The sequence below is a fragment of the Vicia villosa genome, unplaced genomic scaffold (assembly GCF_029867415.1).
Source record: "Vicia villosa cultivar HV-30 ecotype Madison, WI unplaced genomic scaffold, Vvil1.0 ctg.002369F_1_1, whole genome shotgun sequence".
In the NCBI taxonomy this organism is placed as follows: domain Eukaryota; kingdom Viridiplantae; phylum Streptophyta; class Magnoliopsida; order Fabales; family Fabaceae; genus Vicia; species Vicia villosa.
This window is the reverse complement of record NW_026705909.1, coordinates 158,949-179,582: the sequence shown is the minus strand read 5'-3', so window position 1 is coordinate 179,582 and position 20,634 is coordinate 158,949. Positions and strand designations below refer to the sequence as shown.

The 20,634-nt window shown below is 34.5% G+C and overlaps 1 protein-coding gene across 1 annotated transcript; it reads right to left on the bottom strand.

Annotated features, from left to right (window-relative positions):
* Nucleotides 1–144: 144 nt before the first annotated feature.
* Nucleotides 145–1,023, bottom strand: LOC131638671 (uncharacterized). The gene is made up of 3 exons (XM_058909234.1): nt 856–1,023; nt 675–777; nt 145–586 (listed from the first exon to the last, which is right to left on the bottom strand). Exons 2-3 carry the CDS (start codon nt 755–757, stop codon nt 460–462), a joined length of 210 nt encoding a protein of 69 aa, XP_058765217.1. The 5' UTR covers nt 758–777; nt 856–1,023; the 3' UTR covers nt 145–459.
* Between the last annotated feature and the right edge of the window lie 19,611 nt (nt 1,024–20,634).

Here is a 20,634-nt window from a genome sequence, read left to right as displayed (position 1 = left end):
TCATTCTCCAGCCCGCAGAACCATTTGTAAAACAGCATTCATCTACACTTATCTTGGTTAATCATGGGCCAAGTGGTTGAAATTCATGATGCATGAGAAAGTTAAAAGCATTCATATGACTTCTAATCTAACAAGAGGAGCATAAGTTTCATCAAAATCTATACTTTCCTGTTGATTGTTACCCTTTCGCAACATAGATACAATCGCAGAGGAATCAAAACTACACATTGCCATTGACTCAGGTTTTCCCAAAGAGCTTAACTATTCAGACAAGCAATACAACATTCATCTAGAAATCAATGAAATTGGTATAATTGTCATATTTAACTAACAACATTAATCTTTTTATTAAAAATGGCATACATGATAAAACCAATTTTACAAAAATTCAAACCAGTTATACTAATCATATAACATGAACTTAATCTCAATTGGGGCCAAACAAATTCACAACCTTGTTCACTTCTTTTGGTAAGTCTCATGATCAGGACCGACATCGCGCGAACCAGTGTTTATATAAGGTCCTCGAAAAGTAGCTTGTGGCGAAAGCGGTTTTGTTGGATCAATAACCGGTTTCTTCGACGAACTAAACAACACAAACAAAAAAAGCAAATCAACAATTCAAATTCAAGAATAAATAATGGAAATTGTGAATGAAATTGAATTAGACTTACGCCATGTAGAATGGAAAAGCCATGCCTGCTGAAGCAAAAGCAACTAAACCAGCAGCAACAAGTAAATTGCGAGCTCGTGCCATGGATTCGAAATTCGCAAACCCTAGACGGATTTTTTTAGTGTTGGAAAATAAAAATAGAGAAATTGGGAAAATTCAAACACTCGAATGAAATTAATTACCTCTGGAATTATGGAAATTTTTTAGTTTTTGTATTATTCTTTCAAAAATCGTTTGTCGCAAAGCTACTACTGTAGTGTTATGGAGGAATCCATGGAAGCTTCTGCTCTGTTTTTTCTCTTTGTTCTTCCGATTGGGAAATTGAGAAGTCGACCAGTTTTTTGATTTGTTTGTTCGGCCCATTATTGGAGTTATATATTGAGGAATCTCTAACAACACTCTATAAGTACTTAAACACCCCCTTCTCTTTTCTTCTCATCATCTACTTTTCTATGAATCTACCCTCCACGAACAGGGAAAAACTAACATGTGTCCCAAAGGCACAAGTTAATAAATTATTTATAAGAATATTTTCTTAGAATCAATATATTGAAACTTTAAATATGACTTTATTACAATCAATATATTGAAACTTTAAATATGACTTTATTACAGTTAACTTTTTTTTCATTATAGTATCATTAACATGTGCCCTGAGGGCACATGTTATGTTTTTTTTTCATTATAGTATCATTAACATGTGCCCTGAGGGCACATGTTATGTTAGCATGACCAAAAAAATATAGGTATAATTAGTCACAAATTTCCATAATTTAATTTAATATTTCATTTTTAATTTAAAAGATATTATATATTAGTCTCTTAAAAACACTTATCTTAATCGACTGGTCTTTTCCATTAAATTTAATGAAAAATTGGCAACTTTTACATATGTGGTATGATAGCAAGGTAATTGATGCAAATATGAGTCAACATATGTATAAAAAAACTGATATGTTGTTTAAATTGGAGATTTTGTTTACGGAGGTTAAAACCCTCATAAATAGTTAATGTAATGCTCCGAATAATTCGATTAATTATTTAATTAATTGTTTTTGAAATAGTGGATGAATTATGAAGTGAATGTGAAATATTGGACTTTAAATTATCTTATTGCAATTAATTATTTAATCACTGGTGGTGAAATAATGAAGTAATTATTTAGTTGGGATTGTTTCGGTGGTTGACAGTAGAAATGTGGGGGTGTAAGTCAAGTCCAATTGAAATTGTGGAGTTAAGCCCAAAAGAGATAAAAAAAAGGTGTGAGGTTTAGTTATAGTAGAAATTAAGTTAATTAGAAGTGGCAGAGAAGTGAAAGAATTGGAGAACGTAGTGGCCGTGAGAAAATGCAGAGAAAGAGGAAAAAGAAATAGGCGAAGGTTGGAAGCTAGGAAATTCGACCGGAAATTATAGAGTGGTCTCCAATCCAAGGTAAGGGTGAGGTTCAAAATCTATAACCGGGATTATGATGAATGATATGTGAGATTTTGGGTGTTGAAATTTCTACTGTGTTTGATGTTGTTGTTGTCTGTTAATGTTTTTTGTTGTTGTTGTTCTAAAATCAATGAGGAAATTGATTATGTTCTGTCAATAAAATGTTGTTGCAAAATTTATTCGTGTTGATTTAACCTGAATTAATGTTCTGGAAATACTAGAGGTTATGTAAATGGATCGATGAAATTAATAACTGAAACCGAACTCTAGAATTAGTAGAAGAAGAAGGGATTCTAGGAAGAAGAACTGTGTGGCGGGGGCCACCAAGCTAAGGGGTGGGCGCCCCAGATGCTAATTGAAAAGGGGGATGGGCGCTCCATATATGCTTTAGGAGATGTTGTACCCCAATTTTTGACCACTAAGATCCTACCCTATTCCAAATAGTAGGATCATCATCATCATCATGTATACATCATTTGCTAAACAAAAATTCCAAAAAAATTTGTTGTTTGTTGCTAGTGTTCTAAGACAGGAGACTGGTCAAGAGGAGACTGAGCAAATTAGGATTTTGAGGCCCACAAAGGAGTTCAAACATTCTCATATGTTCAAATGATTCTTCCATCAAAATCAAAGCCCATTTTTAACATGAATTTCTTCCAACTTAGGATTTTGAGACCCACGAAGGAGTTCAAACATTCTCATATGTTTAAATGATTCTTCCATCAAAATCAAAGCCCATTTTTAACATGAATTTCTTCCAACTTAGGGTTTTGAGGCCCACAAAGTGTTTTAACATGAATTTCTTTCAACTTTGTGACCATTTTTCACCATGATCCAAAAGGAGTTTGAGAAAACTTTTAACAAGTGGATTGAAGTGTGTAGCAAGGGCTTTCTTAAGAGACCATTAGCATGGAATTTCATTACTTGAGCTATGAGACATGATTTTGCAAAGAGAGCACCATGACACTTGAATTCAAGCCATGGAAGTGAAGAACAAAGTTTGAATTTTGATTCAAATCTGAAGAATATTCAAAGTACATGTCCTCTAACTTGTTTAACACCCCATAATCAGAAGATTACACTCTCTTTTAAGCTATAATACAAGTGTATAATGCATTATCCAAGTGATCATTCCATTAATGGCATAAAGATCACACTTCCACTTTGAAAAAGAGGCTTTAATCACAACAACTCTTCTCTTGAGCCACTACAATGTTTCTTTTGCAGCAAAAGAATTTAAAAACAACAAGCATCCTCTCCATACTCAGAAAAAGTCATTGCAAGCATGCTTGAGCCTTGTACCACACCATTGGAAACACAATTTTCTCATTTCTTCACAAACAAGCAAGATGGTACAAGTATCACATGGGAGCTCAAATGGATCAGATATTTCCCTCCACAAACCTTAATTTATGCCTATAAATAATGAGCATTTCTCTTGGCATCAACCACACCAGAATTCTCCAAGTAACCATTCAACTTAAAATTCTCCTTCTTTCAAACTTTGTATTTTTCAAGTCATTTTGAGTTCCATAAGTTCTCGGTGTCAACTAAGCTTTCTAACAGCTTATAATCATCATTTAGAAGTTGTACATCACCTCCACCACCTTCCAAACCACCCCTAGCCAAAATTCACCTTCAAACCTCCATTAAAGAGCCACTTGAAGCCTTAACCTTCCAAATCTCAAACCATACACACATTGGCCAAACTATCACTTCAGATAGCTTCTATACATCAAATAGAAGGTATCCAAAACCTCATTCAAGACATGTAACCTTTTGAGCACCAACTTCCATTTTTACATACCTCACTTGTATCAAGAGTTGTGTTAAGTCATAGAGCCTATTTCAATCCAAATCAATCATCCAAATACCTCACATATCACTCATGCAAACATAAGAAGGTTTTTGAAAAAGGGAGAAGATTTTGAAAATTTAAGAAGTGGGAGGAGATGAAGAGGCTATCCTATTGCGTAAAATAAAAGCTAAGGAAAAGAACGGTCTAACCGAAGAAGAAGCCAACACTTGACATTATGGGTCAAGGTAGATTTCCCATCCTTTGGGGATCCAGATGAACTTATTATCTTTAGAACCACTTTTGCATTAAGCACATTAAAATTCTGACGAAAATCGGGCAGAGTAATGGTTGTTTTCGGGTAAAATCCTTATATCAATGCCTTGGAATTAACCATCAAGGACTTTCAAGGAAATACCAATTCTTGAGACAAAATGTTGAAATAGCTTCAAGAACAAGCACAAAGTGTGTAGATCTTTCACAATTGGAGATGAACAAACAAAGGAAAGAGAGAAATGTAGGAGGTTTAGTTCAAAATTAGTAAGATTCAATGTGAATCTCACTAATTCTATGAAAATGAACTTTGGGTGAGGGTTTTGGAAAGGGTGAGAAATAAATTTGCAAGCAATTTTTTGGCTCTCCAAGCTTGAGAAATGAGAGAGTATAGACCTCTATTTATAGGACGAGAGCAAGAGTAGTGGCAATTTGGTCATTTTGCTCTTGGTTAATTAACTTGTGTTTAATTAGTACTTAAATGGTATTTAAATGGTAAAAATGGTAAAATGAGGTTTAAGTGGGTTTAATGAAGGGGTTAATTTTGGTGAGGTGGAAAATTGGTTAAATGATCAAATAAAAAAGGTGCCAAAATGATGTCAAGCTTGCCTCCTTATATTTTTTTGAATTTTGCGCACAAGAAATCGATTTCCCATAGGGGTAAATCGATTTCCACCTTCAAATTTCCAAAAAATGTTTTCTTGTACTGTTTTGATTTTTGCCCGATCTTTTACCTGTAAAATATAAACAAAAGAGACAAAACACATATTTTTTTGATTTTGGTTAGTATAAACAAATAAAAAGCTAAAAGTGCTTGATGATTCCCCTCAGAGACAATCACAGTATCAAAGATAGAGCCTCTCAATGGTGCTCTTGATTAATGATTAATATGCAATTGATGTATGATTTTAGGGTCAAAAATTGGGGTATGACACCAAGGGGTTGGAAAACCCCTAAGTTCACCAAGTTTGCAGGGAATACTATTGAGTCCACTATCAAACATGTGGCACAATATCAATTAGAGGCAAGAGACCTAGCCAATAATGCAATTTTGAAAATGAAATTTTTACCAAATTCCCTGACTAAAAATGCCTTCCCTGACTAAAAAGAGTTGCTAGTGTGAGGCATATCAATCATTGTTTTTTGAATTTGATGCGTCTCATCATTTATATCACACTCATTACATTGACATTTTCTCTTATAGTTTAATTTGAATAAAATCTAATCATTGGCTAGGTCTACGTCATTTTCGTCACTTATCATCGTGATTGTTACGATGATAAGTCATCATAACAATCATAGTGATAAGCAAAGATGATGTGGTAGATCTAGCCAATAAATTGATGTTATTCAAATTAAACTAGAATTGTTGGAATCAATTCCATGAAGGACTTAGACCATTGAACAATATTTTATATGTTAAAAGCAGGAAATGAATGATGAAACACATGCAATTAAAAAACAATGGTTTGTTTAAGTTGGTTTTCAAGAATAGTTTAATTTTTAGATATATAATTTTTCATCAATTTGAATGATTATATTTCTTTAGTGAGGTTTATGAAAAAATAAGTAATCTACATATTATATAATAAACTCTTGGTACTTTCCACAACGATTATCTATTTTAACTATGATGAAATGTTATTTATGTTCCAAATAAATTGTTATTGTTGGGTTTCGAACCGATTACCTAAATGTATTTATCACAACGGTTGGTTAGCGTAACCATTGTGATATGTAGCATGCATCCTGCCTTATTATCACAATCTCGAGACCGTGGTGGAAATCACCAGACATACAATAACACCTTACCTCATAACGGTTGGTCAAGCATTGTGGTATCTTTTTTCCAATCATTGTGATATTGCTTTTCTGTAGTATTGATATAAAGACTTGGATATCTACATGTATGACACCTGTCACTGAAGGATAGGGAAACACTTAGAAAGGGGGGGGTTGAATAAGTGTAACTTTAAAAACTCTTAAGATAAAAACAATTGCACAATGATTTTTATTCTAGTTCGTTGTTAACGAAACTACTCCAGTCCACCCCCTTGGAGTGATTTACCTCACCTGAGGATTTAATCCACTAATCAACCTTGATTACAATGGTTTTCCACTTAGATGCCTTCTAAGTCTTCTAGAGTATTCTGATCACACCTTGATCACTCTAGGAACCTTTTACAAATTAATGTAAACAAATTCTTACAAGAGTATTACAATGCTTCTTAATAAGCTATAATCACAACTGTGATATTTCTCTTAAGTTCTAAGCTTAAATCTCACCAAGATATTACAAAAGTAATATGGTTGAAGATGAAGTTTGAGAGCTTTTGAATTTGACAGTGTTTCTGTATTTTTGCACAAGAGTTGCGTATTTAGCTTCTCATCAGAACTTCTATTTATAGGCGTTTTGAGAAGATGACTGTTGGGAGCATTTAATGCGTTGCGTGATCCGTACAACATTGCATTTAATGTTTCACTCTTTTGTCAACTACCTCGAGCCTTGCTTTTCCTGCTTTAACTGACTTTGCCTTTAATAGCTTCTAACGTTCCTTTTGTCAGTCAGCGTAGCCTGCCATCTTGTACTTGCTTCTAATCTGATATTTGTAGATACAACGTTTGAATATCAGATTCATTCAGCTTGGTGTAGAGCATCTTCTTGTCTTCTGACCTTGAAGTGCTTCTAGCGTGATACCATAAGAACTTCAGTGCTTCTACTTCTGAACTCAAGTTCTTATGATGCTTCAATAGACCATGTTCTGATTCTGCTTGAACATCTTCTGATGTCTTGCAAGAGCATGTTCTGATGTTGCATACTTGAACCTTCTGAGTCAGTGCTTCTTACGCTGAATTGTGCATACTCTTTATATATTTCCTGAAATGGAAAATGCATAGGATTAGAGTACCACATTGTCTTATACAAAATTAATATACATTGTTATCATCAAAACTAAGAATATTGATCAGAACAATTCTTGTTCTAACAATCTCCCCCTTTTTGATGATGACAAAAACATATATAATTGATATGAATTTGCAATCAGAATATCAGATGACTAAAGACAATTACACAGTTATAGCATAAGCATATAAACATAGTGTGTGAATATGTCTCCCCCTGAGATTAACAATCTCCTTCTGAAATAAATACTGGAAGAATTTATAAATAAAAGACTTCCCTGAGTATTTTCCATTTCAGTCGAGACGTTCATACTTGCCTAGAACTTCAGAACATTCAGAGCTTCTGCTTCTTGCTTCCATAGGACAGCTTCAGAGCTTTGAATTTTTTCTTGAATCGTAGCATGCTTGATTGTATCAGAACATTCTTGAATATACTAGAGCATCATCAGAGCATCTTTACATCCTAAAATGTTTCAGAACAAACTAGACGACAAAAGTCAGAGCATGAATGAATCAGAATATTCTTTTAAGAAAGAACATGTATCAGAGCAATGCTAAAAAGACTATCAGAGCAAACTTTGATAAGTTCTTAAAAAGAATATGTATCAGAACATATGAGAAATAAGAATATGTTAGAGCATATTCTGCCACGAGAATATCAGAACATTCTTCCTTGTTGCTTCTGATCTTGAAGCATCACAGCACTAAGCTTGCTTCAAATTCCAAGAACATGCTTCTTTATAGAATTGCATTTCCTCATGTATTTTCTTCTCATGTTGAGCTTTTTCAGAATGTCTTCGATCCTGCAAAAAATCTCAAAGACATAGAGCTTGCAAATAATGTTAGGAATGTTGAGACTTAATCCCAGCAACTGATATAGGAAACCAAATCAATTATCACGTTTCTCCCCCTTTTTGTCATAACATCAAAAAGCATATGAAAGATTCAGATGAAAAACAAACAATATGAGAGAAGAAGATAATATTTCATTGGTTCAACAAAATATCAGAAGATACAAGCAGATGCAAGAAACAGATGCAAAAACAAAAGAAAACAACTAAGACCAACAAACTACGACTAGCCTAGCTTAGAAGCTATCTTGGCCAGAAGGTTTTGAATCTCAGAAGTGCTTTCCGTTTGCTTCTTCATAAAGGATCTGAATTCCTCGTGAGTTTCCTCATGCTTATCCAGACGAGAAGCAAGATCAGCTTGGTTCTGTTGAAGAGCCTTCATAGTGTTCACCAGAACAGAAGGTTCAGCAGAAGAAGCTTCACAGCTATCGTTCAAAGGAACAACATGCTCAACAGCAGCATCTATCATGAGAACATCATCTTGATTTTCCTGAACAGGAAGTTTCTCAGCAGGATGATTTTCAGCATCTTGAGTCTCAGCATCAGCTTTTGACATAGAAGCATTTTCAGCATATTCTGGAGCAGGGATATCAGAATCAGAATTTGCCAAAGCCAGAAGGATCTAGCCAGATTCCTTGGAGGTGTAGAACCAGCAACTTCTGATGGGTATTCAACTTCTGGATATACCATATCTGGTGCTTTCTCAGAGGGATTCTCCCTTAGCCAATTGAATAGAAACTGAAAGTCTCTAGTCAGAACATGAGACTGAGGCTTCCATACCACCATAGCAAGAGGCTGTACTTCCTCAAGCTCATCAACAAACTCTTTCTCTTTAAGAGATCTCCAATTTCTGATTGGATGATAGTACCTACTGTAATACGGTGAACTAACTTTTTTTTAAAATGTTGCGGATAGCATGAGTCGCCACCGACTTTTATTTTATCCAATATATAGAAAGGCTAAAAGAACAGAAAAAGACCTTTTAAAATGATTTTGAGTTAAGGGGGTAAGTTATACAAAGGGAAGGTGTAAGGCACCCTTTGCATCCATGGTTTTCCATGGGCTCTTCATTGCTTAGCTCACTTTTGTTTTTAAAATGTTTGAATTGTTTGAAAAGTAGGGTGTGAATAGAAATTTGAATAAGAACTTTAGCTTGTAAATAAGCGTAGTCTTTTGAAAAGTATTTGAAAATTAGTGGGAAAAAGAATTTGAATTTGAATTTGAATTTGAAAAAGAGAAAGCAATTAAAAAGCAATTACCCTAAGTTTTAAAATTATTTCTTTTAGTTTTTCGGGCGAAAGGGTCTATCCATACCATAAGAGGGCAAGAAGTCTTTCAATTGGATGTTGAAGGGTCATCGAGAATTATCGTTCGCCATAAAACTGTCCCTTGCGATAAAGAGGGCAGGTAGTCTAAGGGAAGGATATAATAGTCATCTTATCTTTTTAGGCATCATGCGAGGATACCTTAGCAATTGGGACAATCATCACATTTTACCGAGGCAGCTTCGAGGGAGTTTCAATAACTTTGAAGGCAACATTTGCTTTAGGTATCCTCGGAATCGAGGGACTTGACTATTCTTAGGCAACAAAATTAAGGCAACAAGGCAACAATAATAAGGCAACAAGGCAACCAGAGGGATTACCCTAAAGGTGAGTGTGTGGCACAATCAGGTGGTTAATTCAGATATTTATCTTATAATTAGTTATCCTAATTCAATTCATGGTTGCACTCCCTATATTACCAACCACAACAATTAATATTATTCAGAAATTTAAAAGCAGAGAAAATAAATGTTCCTACGCTATTATAATAAACACCTACGGGGAAGGGGGAAATAAAAAGCAGAAAATAAGAGGGATGAATAATTAGTTTAATTATCTTTGAATGCCTTGATCTTCCTCGAACCCTCTATTGACTCTGAAAATCTGAGAATTAAACGGAAAATAATAGGGGTGAGTGTAGGAGAGATTCATTGACGGTGGATGCGAACCCTAATTTAATTCGTAAGGCAAAAAAAATAACAGTAAAATGATTTAAATAAGAAAAGGATTAAAACTTAGCTTTTCGATTGGTATGACGCATGGCTGAAGGATTTTGGCTACTCCTGAAAATTAGCCACGAAGAAGAAAAATGTTAGTGCATTAAAGATATCAACAATTATAACGTGGCAGATCAAAAATTAAAATAATAATAATTTAGGCAAACAAATGAAAAATAAAAAAGGCTAAACCCCAAATGGGGAGCAAGTTAACCACAGTTAATAGATTAAATAAGGCAAGGCAAATGACATATGGCAAACAAAATTTTTGGAGAGAGGGTAACCCTGATTATTTTTAATAACTAAACAAACCTAAATTAAATTAATCATTATTATCAAAAAAACTAAAATTAATTTAACTTAACAATAGAAGTTAATTTTATTAAAAATAAGTTGTTGTTATATAAAAATTAGTTTTTAAAAAGAATTAATAAAAGTGTTGTTTTTAGAAAGGAATAAAGAAAATAAAATAAAAAAAGAGGAGAGAAAAAAAGAAACTCAGCTCTGGATTCTGTGTGGCTGCTCCATGAGGGTGCATGATGAGAAAGTGGCCAGCAAAGTTGTTTGGCCAAAACAAGGTTAATGGCCAAAGGAAGTACCTGCAAAAAAGGATAGTAATAATGAAGATAATAATAATAATAATAATAATAATAATAATAATAATAATAACACAAGAAAAAAAATTGGGGTTTAGAAAATTAAATTATGGACAAAATTACGAATAACCTAGATTTGGCCAAATACCAAAAGGTTTTTTTGGCCAAATATGAATAACCTTGATTTGGCCAAATACCAAAAGGTTTTTGGCCAAAAAAGCAATTGGGGTACCATCCACTTGGTCAATCCATAGAAAACCAATTGTGCCAATTCATTTATTCGAAATAAAATGGCGTTCGTAAGTATATGAGGACAAATTTTGGGGTATGACAGCTGCCCCTGTTCAATCTTCTTAAACCTGAAGATGTAGATTGGCCCGTGTGCCTGTCGGAATCTGAAGGTGGAAGAGGATTGAACACTATAATACCAAGAAATTTGCCCTTGCTGATGTAGGGACCTTTTTTGGAGATGGGCTTCAGGATATTGAGAGACTTGATTGAGATGGGCTTAAAGATGCCATCCAGCTTGATAGACTTGAGAGTCAGAATACGTTGTACGTTAGACTGTATCTGAAGGATATACTTAGGATGAGTCGTACGTTAGACTGAATCCACTGTGTTGATAAGTGTCAAAGTAAGTCGTACGTTAGGCTATACTTTTTGGGGCGAGTCGTACGTTAGACCGGATGCAATTTGCATTTGATAAATGTCTGGAAAGCCGTGCGTTAGGTAGAAGGATGGGTCGTGCCTTAGACCGGATCCAATTTTGCATCGGTAAATGTCTAGAAAGCCGTGCGTTAGGCTGAAGGATGGGTCGTGCGTTAGACCGGATCCGATTTTGCATCGGTAGATGTCTGGAAAGCCGTGCGTTAGGTTGGAGGATGGGTCGTGCATTAGACCGTATCCAATTTGCATCTGTAGTTGTGTGGAAAGCCATGTGTTAGGCTGAAGGATGGGTCGTGCGTTAGACCGGATCCTTTGTATTGAGAAGTGTTTGTTGGAGATTAGTCGTGTCAGCACCGTTCGTAGTAACTGAATTAGACTTTGGAAAAGTTGATCGTGTCTACACCGTTCGTGATGATATAATTAGACCTTTGAAGGTCGGTCGTGTCAGCACCGTTCGTAGTAACTGAATTAGATCTTTTTGTCGCGTCAGTACCGTTCGTAATAACTGAATTAGACTTGGAGAGATGATCGTGTCCACACCGTTCGTGATGATGGACTCAACTCTTGGAAGGTTGACCGTGTCAGTACCGTTCGTAGTAACTGAATTAGATCTCGGAAAGATGACCGTGTCTACACCGTTCGTGATGATAGAATTAGATCTTTGAAAATTTGGAGATATTGTTTATCTGCTTGTACTTGTATCCTGAAAAAGGTAAAGTTAGTCTTTATGCAATGTCATGATGCATGTATTATGTGACGAGTCTCTCAAAATAAATGAGAAACTTGCATGTTATGTATGAATTCGTTATGAGGTAATGTATGCAGTGTATGAATATGTTTATGACATATGACGTGTGAATATGATTTATGTTGTTTTGATTGAGAAAATAAATCTCTATGTCTCTGTGATTTTGATGTCTGATCTTGTTTTGAAGATGCTCAGCTTGGGATTTATGATTTCTGCTTGGGGATGAGAACCATTTAAATGATTGATCTTGATGTACCCTGACTGGGGATAAGAGAGATGAATAACCCTGTTTGAAGAAGAGAAACGTGTCGGGGAACCGGCAGTGTCGAAGATGTAAACTCCGTTGAGGAACTAAGTCTTTGTCGGGACGAGAACATTTGGAGATATCTTCTTAATGATTACTCTGTGGGGATATGATCCTGTGAAACCGACTTTGTGGGAAGGCATGACTGCTTCGAATACTGCCCCCAGTTATTTATAGCTCTTGCTACTCCTGGACTTATATTGAGTAGGACACACCACTGAGTATTGATCAAGATGTCAAACTGGACTTGCATAGATTTGCCCCTGCTAGTAGGGACTTTGGGAGGATTCTCCTCGCGAGGACTTTATGAGATGTGCACTATGGGCGACATGCCCCTAATAATCATAGGCCCAGGCCAATGTTCCATGTTGATTGGGAAGTAGCTTCAGATCTACTTGGATGCATGTCCCTGATTGTTCCGGCATCCTTGAGAGATTCTCGGAATCTTGACTTGATTGCCCCAGATTGATCGGGAAATGGATTGAAACCCACTTGGGATGTATGCCTTTGACTGTTTGGCATTTTAAGAGATTCTTGGAATCTTGACTTGATTGCCCCAGATTGATTGGGCAAAACATGCCATGCCCCTTGTATACGTAGGAGACATTGTGTTATACCCCAAAATTTGCCCGCATCTTTTTTCAGAAAGAAGGCAACAGATTTCTGTCTAAAAATTGGGAGTTTCATATAATCTTGGATTTTATTTCATAAATATCCTGATTTTATGAATACTTGGTTTTTAGAATTTTTCTTATACGGTATTTTGGTTCGCTGTTGAATTTATTCTTACACAAACGCCAAGTACTGTTTATTACTTCACACACGCTATTTATTTGAGATTTATTTGCAGATAAATAGTACTGACGCAATTGGTACAGAATTAAATTTTGCAGGCGCAGAGTCCAAGGATTCAGACTGTACTGGTAACAAGTAAATTATTATTAATTTTTGTTTCCCACTAATTTTTGTACTATATTATTATTTTCAAAATCTCTTCCTTTCTTTTCAAATCTCCTTCTTTCAAATCAAATCTTAACTTTATTCTATACATCTCTCTTTTCAAACCCTACCATACACTTTCTTTCAAATCCTACTACCACTCAAATTTTCCTTTTTTGTACGGAATCACTTCATTCCCCAACGTCTCTATCCTTCTTTTCACTCTATAAATACCTCTCATTTTCTCCATAAATTCTCACATCAAATTTCAACTCATTTCTCAAACTTCTACCTCATAATTATTTTCTCTTCTTCCCCGGCAAAAATGGCAAAGTGGATGGATACGTGTTTTCTTATGGTCATCACTGTTTTGGTGGTGATCATGTCCTTTTTTTGTCTGCATAGTCCTGAAAAATGCGAACCTGGGTTGCTTACACTTCCGTTCATTTATATGTTGTTATTTATAGCATGGGTTTTTAATCGTCATTTTTAAAGTTTGTCGTATCTTTCGCTTTCAAATAATGTACCGTTTATTTTATTTGTCGTACTGTTCATTATATTATGTAATATTTGTACTGTCAGTATTAAATATCGTGCTATCAGTCGTACTGTCGTTTAATTATCAAGGTCGTACTGTCGTTTAATTATCAAGATAATATTATGTGTGTTTATTGCTAGTTAAATATTTATTTTTCTGTGCATTAAATATTTTTCAAGGTTATTATCGGTAATTTCGTTCACGTACGGTATATTTTATTTATTTATTATGTTTTGTGTTTCTCTAACAAATCATGTAAATAAATTTTCACCATTAACACAACAAAAAAAACAAAAAGAAAAAAATTAACTTTAACTGATTGGGTTTTCACTTTAACTGTTACGTTAATGCCCGGACAGCCAGTTGACAGTCAAACCCGCTGACAGCACGATTCTTCGTGTTTTGTACCATCAATCAAATCAATCTTTTGCATTTAAAAATTCCAAGATTTTTGTTCTAGAAGTCTTCTGATAATCACATGATCAGCAGAGACTCAACACTGCAGAAAAATCAGGTACGCTTAACTGTCTCCTACACAAACAGTCCCTAACTAGGGTTTTTGTTTTTTTTCAGGAGAACAAGTTTTTTGAGACCTCAAATGGATTTCATGGACCTCCATATGTCTCAAAGTACCACCAGACAAATTTTTAAACTTCAATTCGCTCAGGCGCACAGTCAGCAGCTCAAACAGTCGCCAGACGACCAGTTTGACCGAAAAGTCAACAGACAGTAAAAAATGAATTTTTTTGTCAACATCCATATTTTGTCAAAAGATTCATCATTTGATCAATGGTTGATCATAATTCATCAAGAAAAGATCAGAAATCAACAAAACCCTAAGTTTCAAAATTAGGGTTTTCTCCTAAAAAGTCAACTGAACTTTGACCGGCCATAACTCTCTTCTCGTTCATTCAAAAAATTCCAACCAAAGCTTGTTTTGAAGGAAATTCAATTATCTTTCAAATGCAATTGATACCATGGTCATTGGATTCACCATTTGAAAAATATGAGCTCAGACATTACAGGTCATTTTCAAAGTCAACAAAAAGTGGTTTTTTGTCAAAGGCCATAACATCAAGATAACTTCTCCAAATGAAAAAACGTTTCCAAAGTAGCTTGTAGAGGACATCTTGAGGTTTCTAAAAAGTACAAGAACTCCTTCATATGATCAAAATTGAGGGATTTATGCCTTGTTGAAATTGGCTATTTTTTGGGAAAATGCATGAAACCAACATTGATCAAAAATGTTTTTTTCCCAAAAGAGGCCAAGTTTTCATGATCCAAACATGATTCTAATGATGCTAAGGGCCTCCCACGACCAACCTAAGGCCCATAACATTTTTATTTCTTTTTTAGTTTAATTTTATTACATATAAAGTTAAATTAAAAAAGAAATGGTGTGAGATAATGATACAATGCTTTGTTCTTAAGCAAAAGCCATCAAAATTGATTCAACTCTGCAGCATAGAAGTACATGGCAGGCCTAGAGCAAGAGGGATGAAGAAATTCAAAGCCATGGCCAAAGAATTCAAAGATTTTTAATATTAAAAATTCAAAAGTTCAAAGATCATCAATGCTTCTTAGCTTAAGTTTGCAGCACATTCATGGCCTATAAATGAAGTAGAATACTTCAGTAAACACACACACAAAGATCTATCAAAGGAATAGCCAAGAAACCACAAAATTCTCAAAAAAATCTCAAAGCTTTGTAATTTTTGTTTTCTATCTTCCAACCATTATCAATACTCCCTCCGTCCCAAAATATAAGAGAAAAAAAATGCATTTTTCTTGTCCCAAAATATAAGAGAAAAAATCATCTTTCATTTCTTTCAAGATAAAATTAAATGCAAATTGCATTTAACTTACATTCTCTCTCATCATTTCCATAACTTACAACCAATTAGAATTTTGTTATAATTTTCCAAAGCACTTTATTTCAAGAAAATTATAAGTCAAATAAATGTGATTTTACTTTTCTTAATAAGCGTGATTTTGTTTTTTTCTCTTATAATTTGGGACGGAGGGAGTACAAATTAATCATTCTAATCATCTCTTGGGACCTAATATAGTAATTTGGGATCATTACTCATGGTTATATGCTCATAGAACTCATGCTTCGAAAATACCATATTCATGCATTTTCTCTAACTTTCGTACATCATGATTAAACATGTTTTAATGCAAACTAACACTTCTAACAAGTTACTAAGATGGTTTGGGAAAGGTTTGAACACTTACATGCAAGTTTCCACGTAAGAATTCTCATGTACCATTATTGAGTTTTCAAGTATGTGAACTTTCGAATCCCATGTTCCATGCGTTTTTAGCCAAAACTAACGCCACCATCGTGTTCAGGAGGTCATTTTAAGTCGACCTGGGTGCCCCTTGTTTTTGTTCATGGCTGTTTTTGTAGGTTTTCAAATGCATGGAAATCTGAAGGAAAATCCGCAGGAAATTCCGCAGGTAAGTCTGCAGCTAATTACGCAGGTAAAAGGAAGAAGATGATGAATAGTGGCTTTGAATCTTTGACCAGCACGCGTGGCAGCTTCCCTCCTTCTCATTCGCTGGTCAGCCAGCGTGGGTCCCACGTTGGACTTTTGAAAAGCTGAGTGATCCTATGTTATCTCTCTATCCACGTGCACCATGTGACTTCCAATCTGAGCCACAAGATCACCTAATAATCTGATCTAACGTTCCAACAAGCGCAGACCACCATAGTCTATCATAAGTCACCACACAGGATCTTTTCTTTAATAATTTTAATTTTTTTTATATAACTTCTAAAATATTTTTTGATATAAAAATATTTTTTTCTTAATAATTAAAATATTTTGTTTAATTAATTAGATAATATTGTTATATTTATCTTTTAATTGTTTCTAACCTATAAAAAAATCAGAAAAAATATTTTCTTTTTTATTTAATCAAGTTTATATATTAGACTAATTTTGTACATATTTATAGGGGTGCTCGCGGTGCGGTTTGGGCGGTTTTGACGAAAAAAATCATCCGAACCGCAAGAGAAAAAATAGTGCGGTTTGGTTTGGTTCGGTTGGCTTTTAAAAAAAAATTCAAACCAAACCAAACCAAACTAATGCGGTTTGGTTCGGTGCGGTTGGTTCGGTTTTTTACAAATATTTTATTGAGCTATACATACACATATAGATGATAACATAATTTTGTATTTATACATTCATACACTATCAAATAACAACAAAACTCGTCATATTTTGACAAAAAATTTCCATTTAATATGTAAAAATTAAATTAGACAAAATTGGAATATTAAACATAAAATAATAGCATAAAACAATATAAAAATTATTATAACGAAACAAAAAAATAGAAGAGACGAAAGATTAGTGAAAGTGAAAAAGAAAAAAAGTGTTGAGAGATTAGAGAAGAAGATATGCGATAAAAACGAAACTGAAATACGGAACATTTACATAAAAATGAGAAGGTGAAAAAGAATGAATATAAGAGAGTAGAGATTATAGAAGAAGAGGGAAGATGTATGTGGCAAAGAAGGTGCGATAATGTTATTAGAGATTTTAGAACATCGGGACTGAAATTATATGTGTAAGGATGACAAAATTGTTCGTAATCATAATGCTAATGTATAATAAGTTTAAGTTTGGGTTGGATGTGAGTTAGTAAAATTAAGGTTGTAACATAGTGCGGTTTGATTCGGTTTGGTTCGGTTTACAAAATACAAACCGCAAACCGAACCGAACCGTGCGGTTTTGTAAAAACTGACCCAAACTAATCCGAACCAAATGCGGTTTTTTGCGGTTTCGGTTTGGTTTGGTTTGGTTTGCGGTTTTCTATTGGGTTGGTTTGGTTTTGATCACCCCTACATATTTAGAATATTTTTCTCTTTAAGCTTTAATTATTTATATAATTATTTGCCTAATTATATATTAATTAACTTAATAAATTTCCAAAACAACTTCAAACATCCAAAAAAAATAGTTTTATTTTAAAATTAATTAACAAGCAATATGAACATATTTTAGACTTAATTTTTAGGTTTAAATTTTATTTCTAATTCTTAGCCTTTTAATTAAATTAACTATGCATTAATTCTAATTAAAATCAACCATCCGGAAAATCCAAAAATACTTCCCTTTATCTTATTGCAATTTAAATTCATAGATAAGTGTATAGGTTGTCAAAATCATGTAAATAGCGTAGTTTACATTTCTCGCACAATCGATGTAATAGCGTAGATTTATTTTCCGCATTTTACATTCCCGCACTTTAATTTCTGTACATATAAAACTGCGTGTATGTCAAAGATAATAACTGAAGCACTAGATCACTAAATTCAAAAGACAAAAATATCTGAATCAGAACACGATCACACTTGCACCTCTTAGGGTAATCCCTCTGTTACTCTTTTCAAAATCAATTATACTATTTCAAATACAAATCCAAACTTTTGTTTACATCCGGTCAAAGGAGAATTTTCTAAAAGAAAATAGGAAAGGACCTTATAAATTTAGGGTAGATCTCCTAATTGCTTGCTCAAATCAAAACAATAAATGTTTCACATATTCACTGTTTTTCAAAACAAAACTTTCAAAAAAGACAATACTTGGTATATATCCAAACAAGGATCATTACGAAGTTAAAGATCTTTTTTCAAAACATCTTTCGAAAGATAAAACACTTTGTATACATCCGCACAAGGATCATTACAAAGTTAATTTACAAAGGTATTTTAAAACCACGTACAAGCATTTCAAAGCAAGACAAATGATTCAAACAAGTGAGCTAAGCAATTAAGAGCCCATGGATAACCATGGATACAAAGGGGTGCTAATACCTTCCCTTTGTATAACATACCCCCGAACCCAAAATCTCTTAAAGGTCTTTTTCTGTTTCTTTTATAAACCTTTCCTTAATGGGATAAAATAAAAGTCGGTGGCGACTCTCTATTTTTCACAACTAAAAAATAAAAGAAGAGTCAGTTCGTATCTCACGAAAAAAACCGAGGACGACACATTGCTTCTTGGAGTAATCTTTGTTGGTCGGGATAACTTTGAGTGATTAGTCATACCCTGTGCAAATTCACTCTGATGCTAACATTTGAAATTATGTAGCAGAATATGTTTAATAATGAATTCATGAGATGCAATGCATACGTCTGTCTTGAGTTTTTAAAAAACATTAAAACAGGAGATGTAAAAGCGTGATATTTGTAAAAACGTGATGTTTGTAAAAACGGCATATCAACTCAGCATTTTTGGTAAACCTTAAGGAGTTAGGATACCTTTTTGGTGACAGTATGTTTTCGAACTAACCACACTTCAGTTAGGACTTTCAAGGGTTGTAACGTGGCTTGGTTCATGGTTTATGAAAAAAGGGATAATGGCTCAAAATTTATTTATACCCATCCCCATCTTCGTGATGTTCTTCGATCCTATGCTCAGTTAACTTTGCGTTTCATCTTTAGCAAAGCTTGAAGTGTTAACATTGATATTTGATGGTGGTTTAACCACCAGAAGTTTATTTGGACAGTCAATCATCCTTCTTTGTAACTCTTTTTGCTTTGGTCGAGGATTTGTAGTGACCTATTTTTTTCTTTGATTTTGTTATCCCTAACTTTTGCCTGAACTATTTATTTTGGGATTATAGTCAGCGGGATATTTCAATTTTTGATAAGTCTCCTTCATAAGTTTTGACTTAATAGCTTTTTCTTTTTGGTGGATATTGACTGCCTGACTTAATGGTTGCGGGAACCCATCATTATTCGTGTAGACAACAGCTAAGATAAGTGAGTTAACTGAGTAACTACCCTGCCCCAGGTTATGATTAAGGGTTTTAAATTGTGCAAGAAAGAAAACTTCTACTCCTTAGGCTCAAAGGGGTTGATGAGGGATTAACATCCTTATATCTCCATTGTTTAGGAATTGAAACAATGCCTGTACATCGTCAGCATAGTCTGTTCAAAAGCTTACTGTATGAGGTTGTGGTATCATTTTCGTCATCCTCCCTTTAAAGGCTTATGGCTTAGCAGGAGTTGAATATCACAAAACATATGCAAGGTAAAGACATAATTTAAAATGAGTGATAGCGAAATAATTTATTCAAGACAAACATATGCAATGCACTGATGATGATTATTAAAATAGATAATGTCTATCATGAGTCAAATGTTTAAACAAATAGAAAAGAAACTTGCAAATGAAAGTAGATCTAATGATCCAAAAGTTCATCCGTCTAGACGTCAATCAGTCTTGTCATGACTAGGCATAGGAGCGGTGATCACCATAGGAGTTTTCAGGAGGGTTGAATTTGATTTCCCCGTCATCGGTCAGATCTTGAATCTTATTCTTCAATGTCCGACAATTGTTTGTGTAATGTCCAGGATTATTGGAATGGTACGCGCACTTCGCATTGAATTTATAGCCAGGAGTGGAGGTGTTAGGATTCTTAGGAGGGTCCCTCAGAGTAATCAATTCGATCTTCAACAGATGTTGTAATGCTTGAGCCAATGTCATATTAATTTTGGTGAATTGACGCTTAGGTGCATATGGCTTGCGTTCATTACGGCCTTTCTGGTTGTGCACAACATCAGCTATATGAGGTTCCTCAGGTGAAATGAAATCAATGATCCTGTCATCGATTAAGTCTTGAATCTTATGCTTCAATGGTCCATAATCCTTAGTGTCATGACCAAGATTGTTCGAACAATAAGCACATCTCGCATTGTAATTGTACCCAGGAATAGAAGTGCCTTCAATTCTTCTTGCCCCTTGGCTGAGTTCAGAATCAAAGTTTGGGATCGGATGTTCTGAGCCTGAAGGTGTTTGACTGATTGCTCGAAATCCATTTGTGCTGAAGTAAACAGCAAGAGAGGATGAGAT